General features: G+C 37.9%; 1 protein-coding gene across 2 annotated transcripts in view; it reads left to right on the plus strand.

The window, feature by feature from the left end:
- Positions 1-9,850: 9,850 nt before the first annotated feature.
- Positions 9,851-25,872, plus strand: part of LOC135472309 (DDB1- and CUL4-associated factor 12-like) — a 29,786-nt gene continuing 13,764 nt past the window's right edge. Inside the window, exon 1 of one of the 2 annotated variants that reach the window (XM_064751757.1) lies at positions 9,851-9,956. In XM_064751757.1, the coding sequence (XP_064607827.1) occupies positions 9,912-9,956 (45 nt within the window). In that variant the 5' untranslated portion in view covers positions 9,851-9,911. Of the gene's footprint in view, positions 9,957-23,432; positions 23,534-25,872 lie in introns of those variants that run through there. The other variant, XM_064751760.1, reaches the window with a different exon arrangement.

Below are 25,872 nucleotides of genomic sequence, written 5' to 3' on the forward strand. Positions count from 1 at the left end.
TTTTAAGTTTTATTTTATACCCCCCTCCAACTCTCACATTGAAAAAAACATTTGTTCTGGCCATAAAACAACAACTTAAATTGGTTTGGCCTAACATGTGTGATTGGTTCACCACAGGCTACCGCTGGAGGCCGTGAACATGCCTGGCATACCCTGCCTGCCTGTTTGTCTGTTTGGCCGTCCAAGATCCCTGGTGCTGGCCTGGGTGTATGGACGAATGAGCTGATCCACAAGAGAACAAGATTTGGACCGTATGAGGGAGACCTGATCACAGATTGGGACAGAGCTGAAGCCTCAGGGTATTGCTGGAAGGTGAACAGTTAGTTTTCCATGCAGATTAGTGTATTTTGTTACCTCTTGTAAATCTCGAACCTTTTCAACCACTAAAGCACTTTTGTCAGTGGAATTTATACATACAGTTATTTATATGATGCAAAAGTGAGTTGTTTTTGGCATTAAAGAGGCAAGCGTCATAAAACCATGCAAATTATTTCTCTACACTCAATAGTTCTCTCAGAATGTTTCAAAATATTGGTTGCAGAGGATTTTGCATTAGAAATTAGCTGCTTATCTGTGTGGATTCGTTCATGTGATGAACAACATATCCATATCTTTACTTTTCTGAAAAAAAAAACAGTTAGAGAAATGTAATTTTAGCTTTCAGCACAACTAATATCTGTCCTAAAACTAAGATTTACTGTAATTCTCCAACGTTTTCACTTGTTTGCAAGCTGTTTTTTTCAAGCATATTCTGAAGGCATTATTCTGTGGTGACTGATAAAATAATACTTCTTGCGAAGATCTGAAAGTGGCAAGTCCAACCAATGTAGTTTTGTCCCCAAAATCAAATTAAAAATGTGCATTAAGTGCACTGGAAGTGTTTCATATGTGAAATTCAGGAGTTAGAGTATTACAGTATATTGAAGTTTAATGAGAGGAATTATTTTCCCCATTTTCAGATTGGCCGAGGAGATCTGTTTGTTGATGCTAAGAATCAGGAAACCTCAAACTGGCTGCGCTACGTCAATTGCTGTCGGAGTGTGACAGAGCAGAACTTGATAGCGTACCAGTACAGGGGCCAGATCTATTACCGAACCATCGTGGATGTGCCCCCAGATACAGAGCTCCTTGTGTGGTATGGGAACGATTATGGACGAGAACTGGGAGTCAAGCAAGGTACCAATCAGAGGACCCTAATTCCTCAACCTTTTCGGGCATGAAAGAGCAACTTTCAGTGCAATTTACGCATATTTTTGATTTGATTTTTGAGACAAAACTTCATTGGTTGGACTGCCCAGTTTCAGCGCTTTACAAAAAGTACAACTTTATCACTCAACATGGAAAAATTCTTTCAGAATATGATTGAATAAACACCTTGCAAACATGCGAAAAGGTTGAAGAATTACAGTAATGTCTGTGTGCAATGTCATTATTTCCTAGCCTTTACACATAATATTTGTGAAGTTCATGCAATGAAATGATTCTAATTTGGCCATCAGAATGTTAAATATGTCTCTCCAGGGAGAGAGAGGTGTCTCTAGGTGTCACTAGGTGTCTTTCCTGTAACACGCCAGTTTCAAGGCCAACAGTATACAGACATGGGGCCAGTTGCACAAAGTCAGAATTTAAAGGAGAAAAAAACTTAAAAACATGACACTATAGGCTGAAAAGAGCACATTTTTTTCTATCTGGTGGTGCCTGCTGCATCATTTTGCAATTTTTCCTCGCCATACACGTAAAGCCTGAAAACGGCAAAGCTGGCATAAATCGCTGAGTCCATCGCGTCCTCCATCTTTAACACCCTGTAATTTATGCTGAGGGTGTGTTGCCTCTCAGGCAATGAGAGTCGTTAAAACTGTCGGCTTGCTCGTGTAAACCTGGAACCGTTGTCCAATATTCTGGTTTCCCAATCGTCAAGCGGAAAACAAACTGTACTTTTCACTACCTTCTGGGAAGAAGAGTTCCACCAGAAATGTATGAACTGCACTTCGGCGGTTCCGACAGCAATTCTTCTAACACAGAAGACTTCAGGGCTAGTTCTTAGGCTAAATGGAGTCGCCCACAGCAGATTTTGGCGCTGGCTTTGTTTATAATTTATCAGCTTGAGGTACATATTAGAATTTTTTTATGGCATGCACCTGCGAGGAATTGCATACTCTTTTCAATGGTATTTGATTGATATTTAAATTTTCTTCTCCTTTAAAGTTCTCAGTTTTCGGTACTGGAAGTTGAAATTTTGATAAGGTGTATAAAAACTTTAATTTCTAAAGCCAAACACTAAGCTTTAAGATCACTTTTTAAATTTTGACTTAAGTCAGAAAGGACTGAATAGGGTGCAGCACTAGGCGCTTCACAGTTCCACAATATCGCATGCATCTTCTCAAATCAGAAATGGAAATGGAGGTTCATGTGGAAATGTACTAATATGTTTTTGTTTATGTTTTTCTTAGAGCAAATGTACAACAGTTTCTTTTATCCCCATAAAAGGAAGAGTACGTCTCCTGACCCTGTATATCATGATGCGCTTTGGGAATCAGACAGTGAAAAGAGAACATGGAGAAAATGTCCTGAGGTGTGGAAAGATGCTTTCATAAGCGCAAAGTCTGCGAGAAAAATGAAAGATGAGAGAAACCTTCGAGTCAAAGAACAAGGCTCTTTTTCACCTGTTACACAAGGGGGAGGTGACCCTGAGCAGGGTGATACTGCCAAAGATCACAGACTTTTCTCCAGGTCTAACAGTAACGTGTTAAAAGGATCTAACTGCAGCCCAGCATCAGTGGATCAGATAACAGCTGCAGACAATGTTACTATGAATTCACAGCCCAAAGTGAGTTGTTCAAAGAGGACTAGGGATCTGGATACGTCTCAGTCTCTTGTACAAAGAGTTGAGAATTCTCCTTGTCCAGTAAGTGAACAGGGTTTCAAGCCAGAATCATGTAAAGAGTATCAGAGCTTTCAGGGGAAACATTCATACCTCTTGAGGGTAAAATCCAAGGTGCCATCTTTGTCTCCAGAGCATTTAGTAAAGACACATGGTGAAAAGCCAGAATCATGTGAAGAGAGTAAAAACTCTCATAGGTTGTGTCGGACTGCAGAACAATTGAAAAGGACTCGAGGAGCAAAACCAGAGTCATGTAAAGAGGACCGAAGTGGTCATTCAAAGCAAGGGAAACAAAGCTGTCAATTTCACTTTCACCCCACACAATTTTATTCAGATAAGGCTTGCTCTGTGCAGAAAGACTCATGTAATCAGTTGGCAAAAGAACATTGCAAATTGTCTGTCTCCACAGAAAGCAAGCTAAGGACTAGCTCACGGAAGAAAAACCCCTGTGCTCAGTTATCCAGAAACCCTGACGAATTGTCTGTGTTCACAGAAAACAAGGTCAGATCCTACTCAGAGAAGAAATACTCCTGTGCTCAGTTGCCGAAAGAGCCCTTCGATTCGCCAATGTCCGCAGAAGACAATCTCAGAACTCGATCAGGGAAGATATACTCCTGTGCTCAGTTGAAAAGGAAGCCCCATCAAAACTTCATGCAAACTTGCTCAAGAAAGAAAGATTCCTGTGTCCAGTTGACAGAAAAGCCCAGTGTGTCATCTCTGTCCTCAGAAAGTGCCATCAAAACTTGCCTGAAGAACAAAGCCTCTGAAGGACATGAACATAAGAATGCTTTGTCTGAAAGCTTATGCTGGAGGCAGAGAAATGAATGTGTTCCCTGTATTGTGTTATTGGAATGTCTAAAGATGAAGCCGATCTCAATATCAGCCAAACCTGAAATGGATTGTCCATTAGACAGTTGCTCCAGTCAAAAATCAGCAGAGAAGAGGGCTGGAAATGTTCAAAGATCAGATGGTGATGTAACCAGTAAGATGTGTTTGTGCGAGGACAAGAAGGTACATCCCAAAACACTTGAGGGCATACATTCCTTGACAGACAGAGAAGTGCAGGGGAAATCCCCATGCAATGAAGACAGGCTGGAAGAAGCAATGCAGAGTATCAGGAATTCTAGACAGTTTACGAAAATGAAAAATCCCAACTGCAAAGGAAACAAAGTGTGTCAAGAAGAGAAAACCTCCATTCAGAAATCTCTTCAGGCATCAGACAATGAGTTTAGTGATGAAATTCCTGCAGCTATTCAGGATGAACCAAAAAGTAGCCACATAACTTCCGTAAAGATCATTGTTGAATCAAGCACGGATGATAATGGTGAGGCACAAACAGAAAGAGAGAAGATAGAGGAAGAACTGCAAGCTGTTAATGAAGTTTTGCCTTTGGACGATAAGGACATGGTAAGTCTAAGTGATGATACAGCTAATCATGTTTATACTGCCAACAGTAGAGGTCTAGACTGCCAAAGAGGAACATGCTCTGATATCAATGGGATCAGTTCTGATAATATAAGAGATTTCAGTCACAGAAATGGAGAAGATAGTGGTCAGTTAGGCCAACCATTCCGGTCAGAGGATATATGGGTTTTCTACTCTTCTCTAAATCTGGACTGTGGGTTTGAAATCAACAGTGGAGATTGCAACCGGGAAATGTGTGATATATTGACAAAGAAGCAGTGCCAAGAGAAAAGACAGAAATGCTATCAAATTAGAACTGGTTGTGATTTTTATGAAAGTGAATTGTATACAAGCTTTGATGAGGATTTTAGTGAACTGCAGATGGGTTGTGATTCTAGATCTGAGTGCACTGAATCACAGGGAAATTGTCATTTCACAGATAGAGTTACAGATCATCCTGTTGACAGCAAAAATGAAAATTATGCTGATGAGCAAATGGAAGACTCATGTCTCGACAGATATAAATGCTATCAAGACCACTCTACTAGAATAAGTAATGAGTGTAGCTCTGATTGTCAAATGGAAAACTGGTGTCTCTGCGATCTTAGATGTTGTTGGGAAAAGTTCGGGCCATGTGTTTCTAGTGACCACAAGAGCCAGAATGACCTTGCTCAAGGTCACCACCCACTGTGGCAGATATACTCTGAACTAAATACTGACATTCGCGCCAACATTAGCAATCTTCAAAAACAGCTAATTTATTGACAAATATTTTGTAACCCTCGCAATATTTACCTCATATGTAAATTTGGATATTTATAGTTACAGCTGGGGTTAAGATGGACTGCCATGATCATATGTTACAGCATATCTTCTATTCTGTGTAGTAAAAAGCCAAGTGGATTTGATCATGCTGATATTAAGTTTTAGAGTAATGGTAAGATCTCAGAGTGTCTGTCATATCTTTATTAATTTTGGCTTGCTTTGTGTGTCACCTGTCCAAATGCTGAGTGAATTTACCACTGATGAGCATTCATCTGTCAGGTGTACAGGTAATTAACTCCTCAGCATGTGCCTTTTGCACCACCTGTGACTTTTTCCACCAAACCCCACTATCAACTTGGCCCCAAAACCCTGGCCTAATCTTCATGTTTAACATGCTCTATCCTCTAGATGTTTTTGAAGAATTGTAGGGATAAAATGAAGGCTTTAATATTGAGATATAGTTCTTCATTTGCATAGTTCCTACTGAACATGTTTTTTTCTTTTCGGTTTCATGTACGTTATCAAATTTTACATATTTCATCAGTGAGATAGTAAAATCTTAGTGTGTTATAAAAAAAAAATTGTGGACATACTTTCCTTCTTAAGTTGCCTTTTTATGTAAGAAATTGATAAGAAATGCACTGAAATTAGAATTGTGTGAAGGCTCCCTTGTTCCAGTGCCAAATGTACTTTGATGTGAATGGATTATTATCTTTTTCAAAAGTTTTATGGTTATTCTAATAACAAGTATAGGGTAAGGTTGGAAGGTAAGAAACTCAAAATATTGCATTGGGGGAGGGAGACTTGGTTAGAGACATTGTTAGTTGTACTGATACACATGTATAGACCGTGTGAGTGAATGTGGTTGGTGCTTGTGGCTGGTGTACAAAGCACATTATGCCAAACTTAACCACCCCTACTCATGTCTGGGTTAATGGAATAACCCAGAATCCTGGATGGGGATTTATAATGTAAGTTTTTTGCAGGCGGAATTGCTATTTTAAATGTTTGTTGTGCTATGTAGCACCTGACAAGTCAAGGAATACTTTCCTGTTCCATAACACTGATATATGTTTCCTGTAATACTTGTCAGTTGTTTTGACATCAAAAAATGCTTCGTGTTCATGCAGAAGATCTTGGATATTTGGAGGCTCAGTATAACAGAAAACTGGCTCAGTATGACAGACAGTGTTCTCAGTATGACAGAACACTGGCTCAGTATGACAGAACAATGGCTCAGTATGACAGACAGTGTTCTCAGTATGACAGAACACTGGCTCAGTATGACAGAACACTGGCTCAGTATGACAGGACACTGGCTCAGTATGACAGGACGCTGTTCTCAATGTGACAACGTTCTCAGTATGACAGACAGTGTTCTCTGTGTGACATACAGTGTTTTCAGTATGAGAGACAGTGTTCTCAGTATGACAGAACACTGGCTCAGTATGACAGAACGCTGGCTCAGTATGACAGGACACTGGCTCAGTATGACAGGACGCTGTTCTCAATGTGACAATGTTCTCAGTATGACAGACAGTATTCTCTGTGTGAGAGTGCTCTCAGTGTGACACAGTGTTTTCAGTATGAGAGACAGTGTTCTCAGTATGACAGAACACTGGCTCAGTATGACAGAACACTGGCTCAGTATGACAGGACACTGGCTCAGTATGACAGGACGCTGTTCTCAATGTGACAATGTTCTCAGTATGACAGACAGTGTTCTCTGTGTGAGAGTGTTCTCAGTGTGACATACAGTGTTTTCAGTATGACAGTGTTCTCAGCAAAGTGAGCAGAAGTTGTTACACATTATCATATATTGTCAAAAGAAGTAACCTTCTATAATGAAGCATATGCATAATCTTTTTGAGAATGTGCTAGTTTATCTGCATTGTCAAACATTGATGCATGTGTAAGCCTGACTTTATTTCCAAATGTTTGGTTATTCTGAATTGAATTGTGGTTCCAGGCTACACAGGATTAAGTTACAAAGTCCTTTTTCCACAAACCTGCTGGTTATGTTCTGTTATAACATACTGTATATCTTCTGAAGTACTTCTGGAATTAATGCTTGTTAAAGTCGACAAGACAACCTGCAGTTACACAAGGAGATATTTTGGGATCAGTGCTAGCCCAGAGCCAACTCTGACTTTTATACTAGCAAGAAAAGGTGGCCTGAACTAAGCCGTCTCTGATATACCAAATATTGAAGGCCTAAATTAGAATGGATCAATTTAGTCCACTGTTCTAGTCTGTGTAAAGGCAAAATGGCAATTGCCGACACATATACGTGCTTAGTGACTGGTGGAAGTGCATTGCCCTGGACCCCCATCTTGTAGGTGAAGCAAAATGTAAAATTGTTGAATGCAGAAATCATTTCAAACTCTAATTTCTTCAAAGTCTAATTTCTCCCATGATAAATTTCCCCATTTTGAACCTCCTTTTTTTCCTGCGTGGAGAATGTAATGGAATGGATTTCTAGTCTTACGTTTGACTTACACATGTAGCGGATCAGTGGCCGAGTGTATTGTACATGTATGAATTAACGAAAAGTTCAACAGTTATGTTTTTCTTCTTTCTTTTTTTAAAAATTTTTTACACATGTCTATATTTCTGTGATCACTCTGCATTTTGGTTTTGTTCTGCAGAATAAATTGCAGTTTTAGTTGAATTATTGACATATGTCTTCTTGATTTGGATTTTGTTAGACAATTGCTGGCCTCATGCCTTGAATATTTATGCGCTTAGAGTAAAGCCTACTTCAAACCCAGAGGGCACATTAGCAGTTAGATCCATCAATCTGGGATCCGTTCCATTTGCTTCCCAGTTGCCACTGCATGAGGTAGTGGCGCCACTGCTATTGGCAGAATTGGTGGCATGTATTGTAGCGCCATAACTCGTGATCTCTCGGAACCACCTACCAATAGATCATTAATTACATCCGAAGGTGACCTTCCAGTATTCCCTACATGTACCAATAGATCATTAATTACATCCAAATGTGACCTCCCAGTACCACCTCCAATAGATTTTTAATTACATCCAATTGTGACCTTTCACTACCATGTGCCAATAGATCGTTCAATACATCCAAATGTGACATCCCAGTACCACTTACCAATAGATTTTTAATTACACCCAAATGTGACCTCCCAGTACCACTTACCAATAAATGATTTATTACATCCAAATGTGACCTTATTACCACCTCCCAACAGATCATTAATTATATCCAAAGGTGACCTCCTAGTACCACTTACCAACAGATCATCAATTGCATCCAAATGTGGCCTCTCACTACCATGTACCAATAGATCTTTCAATACATCCAAATGTGACCTCCCAGTACCACCTATCAAAAGATCATTGATTACCTCCAAATGTGACCTCCCAGTATCACCTACCAATAGATCATTAATTACATCCAAATATGACCTCCAAGTACCACTTATGTGTACCAATACATAATTACTTGCATGCAATTAAATTTTATTTGTTAATTTATTTAATTGGTGATTAATGACCTACATAAGTAGTTTACTTATTCGACGGCGTCCAGCATTATGGTTGGAGGAAAGCGGACAGAGCCCTGGGGAAGCCCATAACCATACACAGGTTGCTGACAGATCTCCTATAAATGACCGGTGGGAAACCCAACATGAGGTGGACTTAAACTCGCAGCGATCACAGTGTTGAGAGGCAGATGGGCCATTGCTCTGCACTATCACAGATCATTCCTAACACCTATAAGGATAGTAGCCTACATGCCAGTGCACATCGGTCAGCAGGATCTCCTACACCTGTAAGTCAATCATTTAGCTGAATGTTAAACCGCACGGTCTCCTCCACCCTCAACAGATAGAGAGGACAAACAGATGTGAATAGAAAGGTCTTGCAGCAACCTGTGGATGGTCATGGGTTTCCCATGGGACTTTGGCCGGTGTCCTCCCACCATAATGCTGTCTACCATCATTTAGGTGAAATATTCTTCAGTACAGTGTTAAACTCCAATCAAATATATAAATAAATGTTGAGGAGAATAGGTGAATCAAAAATCTGCAAAAGGGCCTCACAACAGGCAAGCCATACATGGAGAGTTGAGTGAGGATTGCGTGTTAAATAGTTCCTAAATAGCTGCCTAACCAAGAAATAAATTTAATCGTCATATTGCCATCTTTGCAAAACTAGATAATTAAGCTTTTAGCTATATAGGCCCTTACTAGCCTAACCATTGAAAGTGTCCTAAAATATCGCATAAGATCTACATATATCTACATGACATTTTTGTTATGTCTGCATGTAATGCCACCTGGCATTGGCTGCTCCAGCCACATTCCACCCCCATCTTCAAACATTCTGTGTTCTAGCCTGAGGGGGTTGTCACATATGCCAACTGGTACGAATTTGTGTTTGATGTGTTTTATCTTTATTTCATTTTTTTTTACACCATACGCAAGAGTATTTCACTAGTATGATGGCGGTATGGTTAATGGGTGAAGGAACCAGGAGGTTTGGATGACTTTTATAATTATCAAGTAGGAGTGATGTGAACATTACCGACTAATCCATGTTAGTATTTCTAACTATATTTTTCGTTTTGTTCACTGACCACTTTGCTAAATATGGCATACAGCGAGAAAAATCTCTTTTCCTGTCCCTGGAATAAAAGGAAATGGATAATTAAAGAAAAGAGGACGAGAGAAAACACGACTATATGACCGGATGGAGTGGATGAATGCATTCCGCACTTATCAGCAGGAGTATTCTCCCCTGTAGAACTCTTTCGGAGTTAGCGGATCATAACGAACGCTAAAGAGAGGAATGCGCGGGCAGAAACCCCAAAATTGTTTTTTGTTGAGAAATGGCCTGTAAAATCGCATACCACAACTCTTCTTCAAGCCATAAGGTAAGATCATAACCAGGACAAAAGTTAAAAGATTTCTTATCATCTGTGTACAAAGGCTAAGTTTCATATCTGACCAGCTGATTCAACGACCCGACACTGACCGCAAACCATTGACGTTGTTGTTGATCTCACGGGAACATACATATAAATCAAACAATTCTGATTTGTTACTTGTCAAAGTCAAAGTTGATAGAATGACATCAGTTCATTGAAGAACCAACCTTTTCGTTACAGCTGCCGTGTTTGCCGCTGTTCATTACTCATGCTGGTATTACCAATTCGATTTAGATGACAGTTTGTTCATTAGTTGCTAAGTGCGAATTAAGCCTTCTCAGCGTTAAGTTTTAGTTGGGTTATTTAGTTGTTTTCCTTGGGACTGGGAATATGGGTACATCACAATCGGGCGACATCCTAAAATCTGTGTTTCTCCCAGGCTCAAAGAGAATCAGCAGGTTAGTTGATTACGAAGACCAATTGGTTGACATCGATTTACACTAGAGAAGTTTTAATGCACGTGTCGAGTGGTAAATGTCAATCCAACACATTTGGGTGTGTTTTTCCCATAACTTTTGCTGCTGTATTGCTCAATCTGAGAGTTACCCGACTGCAAGCAAAGTGACTGTAGTCCACATGGACTCAATGTGATATTCTAAGATTCTGATATTCATTGTAACACAGAGTTATGATGAATGAAAACAAGGCACGAATTTCAAACTCCCTCGTCGTTTGCGCTGGAGGTCATCATGTCCTCTTCCTCTGGTCATTTTTTATGGGTTTATTGGTGAGAATGGCCGGAGGCCCATTATGGAGAGGTGAAAAAATGTGAAGAAGTTGCCATAAGTAGGTTCACCCAAGTATATATTATAAATTAGTGTTACTGCAAAATAGACAGTGTGGTATGGTCAAATAGTAGCTTCTTTTTGTAATGTTTTCTTCATTGTTTCGTTGAGATTTATATTATGATAAGGCACTGAATAACACCTTTATTTATGTTTGGAGTTGTGCTTTCATTTATGATTCGCTTAGTTTCATGTCATGAAATATCAAATGGGCTTGCACTATTTTGAGAATCGTGACTGTAAATGTCGCATACCATTGTCTGATTGTCTGTGATAGAGTATGTTGCAATAAAATTTACACTTACGTTCATGTATGTAACAACTCCAAATAATATTTAGCCCTACCTTACGGCAGTCGAGCACTTTGTTTGTCACCAAAAATGGTGAAAATAAAGATTGTAGAAGCAGTCAGACGGCAGGTGTGCCATATGACCTTGACCCCATTGCTACAGATAAGGGGCCTGCACGCTTAAGTGCACTTAAAATTAGATGATACACTTGTAAAAGTAAAACAGAGTGTACTGACTATGCATGACTATTTGTGTGTACACAAATTCCTAAAATCAGTAGCGCACATTCGAGATTTAAAGCAAACAGTCCTGTCAAAGTGGAAAGTAGATCTCCAAGATGTGTAAGTTTTCACTTACTGAAAAGTTGCAGCTAAGGGTCTTGTACCACTACCTGCAGTTGTGGAGAATGACTACTGTGATATTTGTGTTTGTGACATTCTCTAATGATTACCATGAAGAAGATGTAGCAAGGGCAAAAAAAAATGGTCATTTGGATTACTATACAGTTCTGCTACTGTACTGCATGAAATCATCTTAATATCGCTCCCAATGTATGGTTTTAATTCTACACCGATCGTCAGTTATTTGTGCAATATTAAAGTGTCGTTGAGGGTCCAGTGTCCAACGTGTACATGTATCGGGGATTCTGAGGAGGGAAGCTAATGTAACGAAATACAATGATCTTGAGAACAATTAGTGTTCAGAAACACTTTAGATTTAAAGTATATACTGCCAGTAAATAAAGTACAAATAATAAACTTTTGTCTTCTAACGTAGACCTACATTTGAATGCAGCGTAACGGGCGTATCATGTTTTGATCCCAAAATGGCAGGTAAAAAAAATTACCAGTCACATTAGGCAAGTTACCCAAGAATGAAATAATACTGTAACCCCTGCCATCAAAACAAAATGAAAGGGTAAAGTTGTTAGTGAGTGAGTTATTGGAATAAGCCTGGTAGGCCTACAGGTTGAGGTGTAATAAATAAATGTAGGTCAGTGAGCATCATTCAGATTCAATCCTCTTGATGAGGAAGATCTGAAATAATTAATTTATTGTAGAATGTTATGACATTCTGGTCAATGAACAGGTACATGCATATGCTTGTAGCCCTATATGTGACTACAAGAAGCTCTGGACAGGTAGGTCTCTGTAGGCTTATACATATATGCACATGTATGTCTTGCTAGTTTCTCAACCCCTTTCACTCAACCAACTTCACACTTTCCAGTTGTATTGCTGGGGACCCTAAATAGTGAAGTGCTGAGTATTTTCAAAAAATGAGTACTGCGCTAGGCTTACCCAGTACTCCCTCTCTTGGAAAAGTAGGAAGTACCCCACTACCTCTAAATATTATCTGTAGCACTGATTGACCCTTTGCGTTAGTTCCCAATAGCTGATCCTCCTAATTGTGTGAATGCCAACAAACTTGTTATACAAAGGTTTTCATGGTTCATTGAAGAAGTTATCTGTTTAGTCGTGGAATGAGCTGTTTGTGTTTGCTATATGTGATGAACATTGGATATAATCCTGAAAAGATGAGATACAACTGTACAATGTAAGAATTAAAACATGTATTACAGTATGTTACCTTGATCTGTTGCCACGGCAGTGGTACAAATAATGAAGATTGTCATGCCCACACTAACCGAACAAGCAGAATTGGTAATGACTTTCAGGAAAATGTCTGCAGTCGGACAGTATATAATAATATGACATTCTGGTGCAATGCATTCTCTTTAAAGTCAGGTCATAATGAAGTGGGGCCGTGTCCTCCATTACAGACAGAATAACTGATAGGCCCTTTGTGGGTGGAGAAGACCAGTGCATTGTACTAGAAGACAATTGGTCATTAGTCACAAGAAAACGTATGAATAGAAGAAGAGCAATAGACCTATTTCACAGCCATTGGGCACTGTTATGTTATTTTGCAGTTGAATCTATTGTAGTTTCCATCTTAATTAACTAACCTCAGCAATGATACAAATGAATTCACTGTCAGCTTCATCGGTAACAAGCACCTCGTCATCGACAGCCATTTTGAAGTGTCATCTGACCTACTGTTTGTTTTGAAATGTAACTGTTCTGCCATTTAAATCCTCCAGAAAATTATTGTATATCCACTGCTGTCAATAGGGAGAACTTCAGTCTACATAATCCAACCACGGAAGACATATATGTTTTTAGTGCAGGTAGGTTTAGGTGTCACCAGAGATTAGTTTCATTGAGTTGGCGTTCGGTGAGTTTGTAGTCATGGACTGAGGTCTTTCCTTGAATGTCAGAATTTTGAAATAGCAAGCATGGTTGCTATTCTCAAGAGCCATGCTTCTTTTTGATGATGCATAAAGGGGAGATAACCCATTAAAAACATCTTCCCAGGCCAGCATTTGTGATCTTGTTTTTCATCCATCTGGTGTAAGAAATATGCCCAAAATGTAACATGATAGCAGTGTATTTTAGGTGGCTTGAAATGTGCTTTTTTTAAATATGTAGTTTCTGTGTTATGGTGACTTATGTGTAGCTGACTCCTGTCAAATTTACTATTTATATATGGTCAGTATTTGGTCTTTATCATTGACTTTGTCGAAGATCTCTTACTATTCCCTCGGTTTTCAGTGACTAAACCTGTACAGGTATAAGTTTTCATTACATACAGTGTATTTAACTACAGCTAGTGTCATTGATGACTCGATTCATGTGCGGCCTCTTGTGCAGTCTTCAGACTCATTGAAGACCGCTTGTCTCTCACCAGTATCACCAATGTGTGAATATCTGCATGTCACATGTGGGAAAGTTCTTCATTGACTTAACATTAGTTCCTGGGTTAACCTGGTTATTCTGGTTTCCTCCAGCCGTAAACAAACAAATAAATAAATGTATATGTCAGGTTACAAATGAATTTGAAATTTGAAAGACCATCAGCAGCTGAGGAATGATTTGGAAATTCTTTTATATTTTGTCTAAATGAGAACATAACCATACTCCTCCAATGAGAGTACCTGTATGTTATGTTCTTAAATGCTGGTGTCAAAATACTGCCCAACAACTTAAATTCGGGGTAAGGCATTGTACAACAAATTTCAGCTAAAACAACAGAAAGGGACATCAAATTTAATGATTAAAATTTCGTCTTAAGTTTTATGATCATTTTGCTATCCCCTGTCCTGCACTACATTTATGTAATTCCATATTACATGTGTATTACCTGTACCGGTATCTAATTTTCAAAGTATTACTGACGACATATATTATTCACCTTTAAAGCTTTATTTACTGTACATGTATCCATATGCATGAGCTGCTGAAAAAATTTGTCAGCTCTTGAGTAGAATAACAGGGTGCGCACAGCCCTTGAAACTCCTTGAAAGTGCTTGAAAAATACAATTTCATTTTCAAGTACTAGAAAGTCCTTAAAAAAGACAAATACCCCTGGAAACTCCTTGAAAATCTTAGTTTGTCCTGAATTTAAATATTGTCTGCTGACCACCGAGCCTGTATATCGTGAGTGCGTAATTCTGCCATAATCAGGGCTTCCGCTGGCAGTCGCCATAGTTGCAAATTTAGAGCAGTTGTTTGAAATGGCAATAAAATTTGAAAAAATGCGAATGTTTTTGGCGACAAATTTATTTACACAAGAAAACGTTATACAAAATCTACCATGAGAGTTTTCTCGGGTTTGTAGCAGATTTTTACAATTTTCCTAATGGAAATAATCTACTTACTTTCATTTTGAACGGCCTCATCTTGGCGAAACAACATAGCTGTATGGCGATTACTTGACAGAAATCCACAAAGGGGTTCAGCATTGTTGCAAGTTGACTTACATTAAATAATGCTTAAAATCATTTTTGTTAAATAACGAATGAGAATCATGGCATTTTGGGGGATGCCTTTCATCACCAATTGGAAAAAAAAAAAAAATTATCAAGGTAGAGTTACACCTGTAAATGAAGTTACCTCCCATGAAAATTTTAAACTTTTCCTCTTAATAAACTATTTTTTTTTTTCAGGATTCAAAGTAAATTAAATGTTTGAGAATACGTGCCATTACATAAATGTGTACTCTGTCTGGTTTTCTCCTGTCAGACTGTGTTACTCCAATGTACTGATCATAATCTTGCATTTAAATAAACTGAATTTACAAAATTTTTTCATAGTAAATTTTTCTGAGAGAGGAAATTACATTTTATGAGGATCCTACAAATAGGTTGAAAAAAGGGTTGATTTTTTTTTTGAAAAAACAAAAACATGCTGCCAAGCATTTGTCCATTATTTTGAGGGCAATTGTTCTAAATGTAATGTTTGATAAACTCCAGATATAGCTGGAAGAGACCAAACTGATTCTAGCAGCTACACCAAGGCAGATAAAAACGAACTACAGAAGGAGACCTACAGGAGTCATGGCCGCAAAGGAAGTATGGCTAAAGAAAAATAGTATTTACTACAAAATCGGATGAGTGGCTAAAGTGACTGGCTAAAAAAAAGTACTGACCCATTGGAAGTCCTGCATAATGATATATGGCGTTCATTTTTTTTTTTTTTTTAACTGAGCCAAGGCCGGATCAAAGAATGTGTTGCATTACAGAGGCGAAGGGCAGATATTTCTTGCAAAAGCAACCGTAGTATTCAATATGCATCCATGCAAATCAAAGCATCTATAATTCAGACTTAAAATATAGTCTATACTTTGCACCATGGTATGTTTAAACTAGCCATGAAAATGACAAAAAACTCCTGGAAAACTCCTTGAATTTCATTTTCATATATGGTGAGGTATAAAGATTTATTAAGTTTAAGATTAAGATTTATAAAGGAAATCATAGGAAGCTGATGATTTCACCTTCAGGCAAAGAAGATCACAGCATGCTGCAATTATTATTAAAGGACTAGACAGCACCTGGCTAAAACATATTTCAATCGAAAGCAGGTAACTTAAGTTTCTAAAAAGTATCACACTTTATTATTTTAATGAGATTTCACTGAATCACTTGTAGAACAAAATGGCAAAACTGCACAATGGCTGGTGAGAGTGGAGGCAGTCTTCTGGAGAACTTTATCCAGTCAAACATGTTGCTGTCATGGCCTAAGCTGTGACGGAGCCTTTACCCATTCAATCCATGAATACATATGATATTCATTTTTTTTTTCTCAGAATTGATTACAGCTGAAGAATTTAAATTTTCGCCATTTTTGCATATAAGGGATGTTTTTTCTGTTTTCTTTTATAAAATACAGTAAAATTATTGATATGCTGTGTTCAAGCCGAGGTGCTTTCGCTGACGTCCTTGATAACTTTCACTGCTTTCATCTTAGAAACCACTGCTACAAAATTGGAGTACAAAATCCAGAGACTGTTAAATGCCTAGATCAGAATTTGTGGTGCTTAGATTTATTTCCATTTGTTTCAGAATTGAGCATGAGTCTAGTTGTACATGTACAACAATCCTATTGTAATTTTCCTAAAATTTAATGGGGGTCAAAATCACCCTTACAACTTCTCCGAAAGCTACGACCTGAACCAGGAATACCCAGGCTGTCTATCTGCAGGCTATTTAAACAAGGTCACTGGAGTTCCTTGTAAATGATATAATAGGCCTACGGTATCAATAGTTCAAGGAGTGGAAGAAATGTTCTTCCAGTATGTCCAGTTTTCGAGAAAACTACATTTATCACTTGGGCCTTCATCGCCGAAGTTGACAACTGTTATGTACCGTAGGCTACTTCTTAGACCATTATGTGCAAAATACCTTAGACATTAGAGAGCTAGAGTAAATGTGATGTCACCTTGCAGTCGATAATGAAGACGTGCTGAAGCTGTGTCAAGACAAAGTTTCTCTAAGCTCTTACTGGGTTGAAACAAATCTAAAAAAATATTTAATGCCACTTTAAGATACTTTGAATGCTTGTCTTTCACTTTAACAAACACTTGCGTGTACAAATTTTATACACTTGAAGTTAGTCATATTAAGCATGAAACTGATGTACTTTTGTAGACTGTTTGTCCCAATCAGAGAAACCTTGAAAGGTGAAAAAAAAGACGCGCAAAATTCTGAAGTAAACATGAGGACTTAATGAGAAATTTGTGTAGAAAGGGTAATTTTAGCTGCTGACTGTTTTCTTGACCTCACAATACTTGTACAATGTCTGTGAAATGATTCAAGTAAATGTAGATTTGTTTCTATAGGCATGATTCAGTCCAGGGATGAAGCGTTACATTTACTGCCATGCTTTCATCACCCCTAGCTAAAAAAACTAAGCAGTATTAAGTTGAAAATGACAATCTGCACCAGTTGATTGGCGATACTAGAGTACATGTAGATCAGCTCGGCACCTTCCTGCCTGTATCCAGACTCTCCAAAGCTGTGAACTCATTTGTTCTTTACTTTATTACCTCACAATAATTGGTGTAAATGTGCTCATAAAAAATATATGAAGTCCACATGCACTGCAATGTCACAGAAGAAAACATTGTGTTCTACTGTAAATTGGACCTTCTGTGTAGCTTGTCCTCGAATGTCCCCTTGTTATCACCAAACAGACATGATTCCTCTTCAGACATCCTTGGGCTTGTTGAATACATTTGTTTATAATCGTTTTAATATGAAGAGGCTATTGGTTAAAGACCTGGGATCTAAGCTGGATGTGGAGGCAGCATAGTTTAAATCCCATTAGGTGGGGCAAGTGTGAAGCAGAACCCTGAGCAATTGTTATGTTAAGAGTGGATTATATTGTAACATCTACATCGTTACAATGTATCAGTTTCTATTGTAACCTGGTACTTTCTTTAATGTGACCTCATCATGATGTGACCTCGAGGTTCTGCTGCTAGGCGTTGGTCAGGTCCCCCATTCTATTCCAGTTGTGCACCCTGTGCAGATGGACATCTTAAATATGTTCATCTTCCCACATAACATCATTTCATGCTGTTTATTTCTGTAAATAAAATGATTTCAGTTTGTTTATTGTTAGATTTACATTTGTGATTTATATAAAGGTAAAATATCGAAATTTCCTCCAGTGATAAAAGTTGTTTCACACAGTGTACAGATATAACTTTTGTGTTCACGTTTTTGAAATTTTGCAATGGAGATGCTATGACGTAAAAAAAGAAACATGTTTTTTCATGACCTTCCAATCTGTGTTCAGTGGAATAACATCATAATACATGTACAGTTAACTTTACATTCCTGTGTCATGCAACAGTAAGACATGATGTCATACGTAGGCAGCTGTGAAAAATCGAGGTCAGCTGCAATGGCCTAAGCTTGCCTTTGATTGATCTGAAATGTATGAGCTCTGCAGAGGGTGTGAAAGAGAATCTTAGCATGAAATATGCTGTTTTTGCCAGGTTTTCTTCATTTTGGGGATTAAAATAGAATAATTTAACACCTTCATCTTGGTGTTGCTAACCATTAGGTCACCAAAGCGGTCCCCTTGTCATGTGCCTAAAAGACTGTTAAGTAAGACGTAAACTTCAAGCATTCATACATACTCTGAATCCTCAACCAAAATTCTACCAGTAAAGTATAAATTTTGATGCAGTTTGAAAACAAAATTCATAAGATTTTGAAGAGTGAATGTATTGTTCAGGTATAGGCAAAAATATCAACTTCATAGAAATGATAAAATAACTTGGCCAGATCAGGTAACATTCCTGTAATATGCCCAAACATTCACTGTTTCTGGGGAAAATTGTCAAGGATTTTGTGTGTACACATAACAAGTTCAGTTAGCCTTGTGACTTTCGTCTGAGCTGGTATTAATTCATGTTGAACTTCATACTTGCAAGCCATTAGATGTAAAATTGTATATTTATGTACTCTGAAAATTGGTCCTTCATCATCTAGGGAGGGTCAGTTGAAGTATATTGTGTCACTTGTGTGGTAGACTCTTGTTTGTGTTCATGATGTTTACATGTATCTCAGAAAAAATGGCTTATTGCTTAAACCAAGTAATAGACTTGGCCAGACTTGTTTGCGCCATGTCATTTAATTGTTTTACATGTATGTCCAGAGTATCAGTTACCGTCAAAACAAAAACTCTGATTGTTAGAAAAGACTGCTGTGACATGCGATGTCACTGTTTGTTTGTTTGTTCCAAATATCTGATGGTTAGTAGTACCTTTAATATCACAGTCCATTTCACAAGTAGGACACACTTCCGTTAAAATAAGTAGTTGTGGACATGGTTGCAGATCAGAAGGGCTTCTGTGTCACGGAAGTTTGGTTTACAACTGAGCACACCACAATGAGCCTTTTGTTTCAAGCTGCGGCGGATTAATGGTACTGACAGACTGTCAACAACGTAGACTTAACCATGCCCACGGGTTAGTTAAAGGATTAGTGTCCATATTGGTTATTTAATTCATAATTTGCTACCCCTCTATATATTGTTAAATTGAGTGTAAAGACATATTTGATAAAAGCACAGTAATCTGAGTAATATGGCATTAAAATCACTAGATATTGAGGCTGGGTTTATGCATTTTTTCTGCCAGCAATCGGTAGTCGTCGATTGACGTCATATAAGTCCAACCTTTACGAGCTGTCAGAGCTTTGCCATTTAGGTCAGTGTTAAAAAGCCCCAAGTGATAACAGCGATGTGGAATTCCTCCATGAAATGGTTTGCTGTTCTGTATACAGTTGTAAAAGCTGATATTCAAAGAACCGTGGATTTTTTTTCTTTTTTTGTTTTTTAAGTTTCCAGACAGCTTGGCCCTCAGGAATGCGTGGATTCATGGCACAAGACGGAAGGGTTTTATACCCACCAAACACTGCCAAATCTTTGCCAGGCTGGCAGGAGTTAGGATAAGAAATCCTGGCGGACAGTGAAATTTTAACAGCTGGGAGGAAAAATATATGTATCTGAAATTGGTGGGTGTAAAACAAAGCGGAAATTCATTCGTGATTAGTTTGATCAATCTTTGGTATGCCTGTAAAGTGAAAGAAAAGTAGATACAACCACATGATGGTTTCTAATGAATGTCACTTTCATACACACTATCCCATTGGCTGTGTCTCCTGTGGACCAGTGAGTGAGTGACCGACCAAATTGTGAACTGTACAACAACACAGTAGCTGTTTGACAACTACGGCAATACTAGCGGTTTCTAGAATTAGAATTAGGGACACTGCTGGAAACGAAAGAAGCTTAAAATACCTGTTTGACGTGCTTGAGTATTTCTGGCCGTAATATAACCAGGAAAATTAAACAGTTGTAAGACTTTCTTTTCAGTATTACCTTGATTAAATGCTCGAAAATTAATTCGCGCAACCCATTTTTGAAGTAAATCCACTTGGGGAAGCTGACAGAAGTAGAGAATAGTAAATATTAAATCTGATATACACACGAAATGTAGACTCGCAGTGTAACGCAGGACAAAGCTATAGCATGCCAGTTCATAATTCCAGTGCGGTTGGAAATGCTGGACAAAGATCAAATTCAGCGTCTGAAAACTCGGAATCTGAAGTCTGACCAGATGTCAGTGTCACAAATCAGAACCTCAGCATCATCCACTATGGGTTCAGATTGATACGATAGTATATTTGCTTCTGTGTAGCTAGAATCCATCTCGAGAATGACATCGTGTTGATACAAATTCCCAGGCTGTAAGGGCCAGCTAGACTTGGGTTGGCCAACTATGAAGTCACCTGCTGAGCTTTACAGAGAGGGTGGCTGGAGATCGGCTAAGGTAGTAAATTTATTGTTTTTGGTGGATTTAAAGTCATAACTACATTTCCCAGAGATTCTTCTGATACCGGTAACATACTGTTGAACAGGTGATAATCTTTATACTTGGGACAAGTAGCCAAATCTGAACTCTAACCCTTTAACCATGTCCACATGAAATAAAAGCAAATAACTTATCCTAATTCCCCTACAGAATGCTCCACTGTAGCTGCCATATAATGTTTCTCACAAAAGGGATTCTTCAAGGGGTCTATAACATAGTAAGTGAAATGAAAATATCATTCATGTCTCTGCCAAAGTGTGAGACAGACAGAGGGGAAAAGACATCTGGGCCCAGTTTCACAAATCGTACAATATTTTGTACATGTACACAATTACCTACCATTGTCGAATATGTGCGATTTTCATACATGTACACGTATGACATTTTTGTGAAACTGTACCGTGAACAGCCTTATTACAGTAACATTTATATGAACAAACACCAATGTCCTTGATGTACGCTGGTTTTGCAAAACCAAAACAGGCTGTCCAAAAACATTTCTTTTGTGTTGTGGAATTGATATTTACAAATTGAACCCTTCACAACATACAGTACAGCCCTGTTCAAACTGTACTTGTAGTTTATCCACTTGTAGTGTAGACCTTAACCTGAACAACGCATCTCTCTAAAATGTATTATTCCTTATAACTTTACCATTTTACCATGCAAAACATTACTAAGAAAATGTCAGTCCTGAATATGTGTTCCGGTTGAATAGCCTGTTTTTCATATACTACCTTAAACTATGTTATGTAAATGTACATGTAATAGTTATAAGGATGTACATTTACAAGTGCTTTCAGTTTTATCCGCCATTTAACCTAATCCAATAACATTCATGTGTACACAAATGGGTGCAAATCACAGGATCTACAGACAAGATTGACTTTATGTAGCTTTCCACACAGTGACACTCCTGTCCTATTTAGGGACAGGTGCTACCCCAAAGACTAAACTGCCTGGACACTGACTGGTTATATGAATGTAGCTGACAAGTGATTTAACAGTGTACATGTACTCCTTTCAGAGACTTCATGTACTTTGTCTTAAAACAGATGGTATTTGGTTCCGGAATGCAGTTAAACACAATCATATTAAACTTTTCATTTATTATCTGGTAGACAAGAGCTTGATAGGTAAATTTTCTGTAAAAAAACATTGTTTTTCTTCTATGTTTTAAAGGGTTTTGGCAGAAATTAGGAATTTTCTCTTTGTTGGATATTCTATTCGTATTCTGTATCCTGCCAACCCTGTTAAGTGCTGAATGTTGCACAAGATGTCTGTCCATACTGAGGTACTGTATATTTAGCACGCTTCCTCCTTGGCTAGAGATAATTAATTGCGCTAGTGATGAATTCTCAGACTGATTTCATATGAGAGGTCATAATAACTGCTGTTAACAAACATGTGCAGTAGGTGATATGGCAGTTTGACTTTAGACAATATGTAGTGATTTAACGTCGTTTATTTTCCTTGTTATTTTACTACCTAGTGGACGTGATGGAATGTTTTTGAGATACATTTTGACAGTTTTTGAGGTTTTTTATGTTTCTTCACAGAAAATGGCTAAAAGTATTCTTGTGAACACGAGATGTTGGTTCAATTTCATCCTCCATGAGGAAATTCTTGAGTCTTCCTTTGCTTCCTCACTGTTTTTGCCCTTGTGATAATAATGGCAAACAGAATTTTTACAGATGCAGATGTCAGCTTACATGAAGTTCATGGTATGCATATTGTGATTGATCTTGCTTTGCAGGGAAAACTTGTGTACATCTATTACATGTGAGAAAGTTAGCCAGTTACTGACCAAAAGCCAGTGGTTGATAAACTGACATATTTTCCGGAATACTGACATACATGTAGTTAGGAGAATAACACTTGTGTCCACATCATGGCCCACAAATCTTTTTACTTCAACTGTATCATTTTGTGCCAGAAATTGTCATAAAAGGTCAGATTATCATAAAATCTACATGTAGCCGAAATAATGAATTGATAATGAAAAAAATGAAAAATTGGTCAACCGCCACAGCAATTTTCAAAATATGGTGACAGGGAACAAAGAATCTGGTGCCAATTGCCTTGAAGAAAACACCAATTAATAAATAAATATCAAAATTTGGTATTGCAGTTTCAGGGTGAATGTGATAGGCGTGCTGAAAATTGGGTTAGATTTGTACTAAGCCAAACTCCTCAAAGCCGAACAGTCCTAAGTGTACATGTCAGTCAACTAGACAACTCTGTTGTGTGCCTACCACAAAAGAGAATAGTTTCTTTTTTGTTATTGTAACACTGTTCTTGTTATTTGGGATTACTTTGTTTGTTTTTTTTGTGATTATAAAACTAGGTTGAGAAAATTTTAGAGCTGAAGATTGGCTCTCCTGGAGTAGACAAATCGTATATAAATGTTATTGTTTGTTGTATATGTATATTATAGCAGTTTGGAGGAATATACATATAGAAGGCTGCTAATTGTATACAATAACAATAATTATTCTTTGATTTAAAACCCATACTGCACAACACAGGAAAGCTTTCGTGTATATGAATTATATCTGTTGTGCTGTAGAAAGTGATTGAGTTTAAATTTGGGAGATTATTATTGCTAGTACAGCCCACAGCCCTGTCCTTGACAATAAGTTATGACCTTGGAAGCTGCGGACCCAGATGGTTGTGCCCTGAAATCTTGATCGTCAATAACGCTGCTTGTATGCAGGTGAGTGTAAGGACGCACATGGTGTAACATGTGAGGGAGTCCTATGCACCTTTAAAGATAGCGGAGGCATTCAGGCTGTACATGTGTAATGTGGCTTGGGTGTACTTGAGGCTATAGTTGTCAGGAGCTGGTAATGGAGGCTGAGCATTGCTTCACATTGGCACAGTTATCAGCATCCTAGCGAATAAGGTTTTTATCTGTTTTAACTAAATGCAAACTTGCATTTTAACCACGACACAGGTTGGATGACATTGCTCTACTTTAAAAGGAAAAAAATGAGACAAAAAGTAGTCTTATGTCTATTATAATTCTCTACTTTTCTGGACCAAGGACACATACAAATTTCTTATGGTGTTTCTTTTCGTCTGTAGTTAGGATAGCATTGAAATATAGAGCTCGTCCTGTACTTGAGTGTTTTATTAATGCGTGGTGATGGTCTTAAAATAGTTTCTGTTATAAATCTCACTATGGTGCTTTCTATTCTGAGCATAATCTCTGAAACAGTTTGACGTATACAGTTGAAAAGTTTTATATTTTTTTTTCACATTTGGTACTTCTTGGCCTACGCATAATTGGCAAAGAGCACTGTTATGGCCAATGTTTACTTCCTGTTGTACCTTCATCAACAGTATGTATGCATAATTGTTCTTCATATCATCCAGTCAGTTGGCTCCTGTCCTCTATTCCAGTGTGAGGTGTCCAAGTAAACTTTTTGGGTTTAAGTGAGTGAGGGTAAGGTTTCATGTTTGGGTCTACTAGTCTCACAGTTTTCACATCACCTTAATGAAACTTGGTGAGAATGATGAACATGATGTGAACATTTACTCATTTTGATTATAAATTAGGGATATTGGCATTTTTATTCAAATTATCAGGTTTTGGACTTAGCCATTTTATCTAAGCCAGTACTATAGTAGGCTTTTTAAGTCTGTTGCCAAAGTTTATACATCATCGTGCTGAAATTGGTGGGACTATGGGCATGCTTTGATCACTTCATGAAGGAAATAATTTTAAATAATTAAGTATGTTTATATCTTTATTCAAATTATTACCTTTTGCCCAGTACCATTATGGGCAAGGGTGAGTTTTTTGTTTGGGTCAGCTGTTACCAAAGTTTTTAAACCATCTTGCTGAAACTTGGTGAGACGATGGGCATGATTTGATGACTTCATGAAGTAAATAATTTTAAATAATTAGGTATATTTATATTTTTATTAAAATTATCATGTTTCGGACTTAGCCATTTTGCTCAGTACTATTGTGGACCAGGATAAGGGTAAATCTTTATGATTTTTTTTTTCTTTTTTCCAACACTTCATAGATAATTATGTATTCATCTTCAGCATCCATGTACTTTCAGAGTAAGGCTTTATTTGTGGGACAGCTACAGTACAACAAAGAAAGTGTCAACATCCAGCACAACATTGTTTAAACTTACATTGTTGAACATTGTTTAAAATTACATTGTTGAACATTGTTTAGAATTACATATTTTAGTCTTTAATCATACTAGTAATACTAAACAGGGTGTGTCTTAAGCCGAGGGCACATGGACAACATTTGTTGTTGCAAATCAAATTTTCAGATCCCAGTGTCAAATGTATCACCCACACAAGCAACATTTTTTGTCCATTTTTTAAGGTTCCAGATTCCAAAGACATATGATACAGTCAAAGTCATGTGACCCCCCAAAAAGTTATCACAGCTTCTATTTTGAATGTACTCAGATGACATTTCCATAGACACTGATTTGTTTATTTACAGGGATCTCACAAAATCCAGATTGCCTGCAGACCAGAAAAATCTTGTGCTGGCTCATTGGTTGCTGGATTTTTTTTTTTTTTGCCCAAACGTTAACAAGCTGAATCTTTGGGTCAAATGTTCCAGACTCTGGAAATCTTGTTGAGGTTACCCACACACAAGTAAATTTCGATGATTTTTTGTTGTCTGGATCCAGAAATCTTGTTTTCGACAACAAATGATGTCCGCTGGACTTAAGACTTGAAAAGAGGTAGTTGCAACTTCCTGTCTTTGTCCTGAGCATTAAGAGGATAGTAGTGTAATGACTGGTCGACCTGGAAATCGGCTCTGCATAAACAGAGGTACATTGCATCATACACCCTAAAGACTCCTTGTTGTCATATGATGAAAAATCGTGAAGTATGACATTAAACCCTTAGCACTCACTCACTCATTCTAGACATTCACTTTGTGCAAGCCATGAATGCACTACCTACTCAACATGAATTTTGATGTCCTGTCAACTTAAACTGCCATTTGAACTGCAGCCATTACTGGCAACCTGTCTGGCTTTTCAAAACACTTGTTCGGATGTAGTG

This window comes from Liolophura sinensis, chromosome 8, assembly GCF_032854445.1.
Source record: "Liolophura sinensis isolate JHLJ2023 chromosome 8, CUHK_Ljap_v2, whole genome shotgun sequence".
NCBI lineage: Eukaryota > Metazoa > Mollusca > Polyplacophora > Chitonida > Chitonidae > Liolophura > Liolophura sinensis.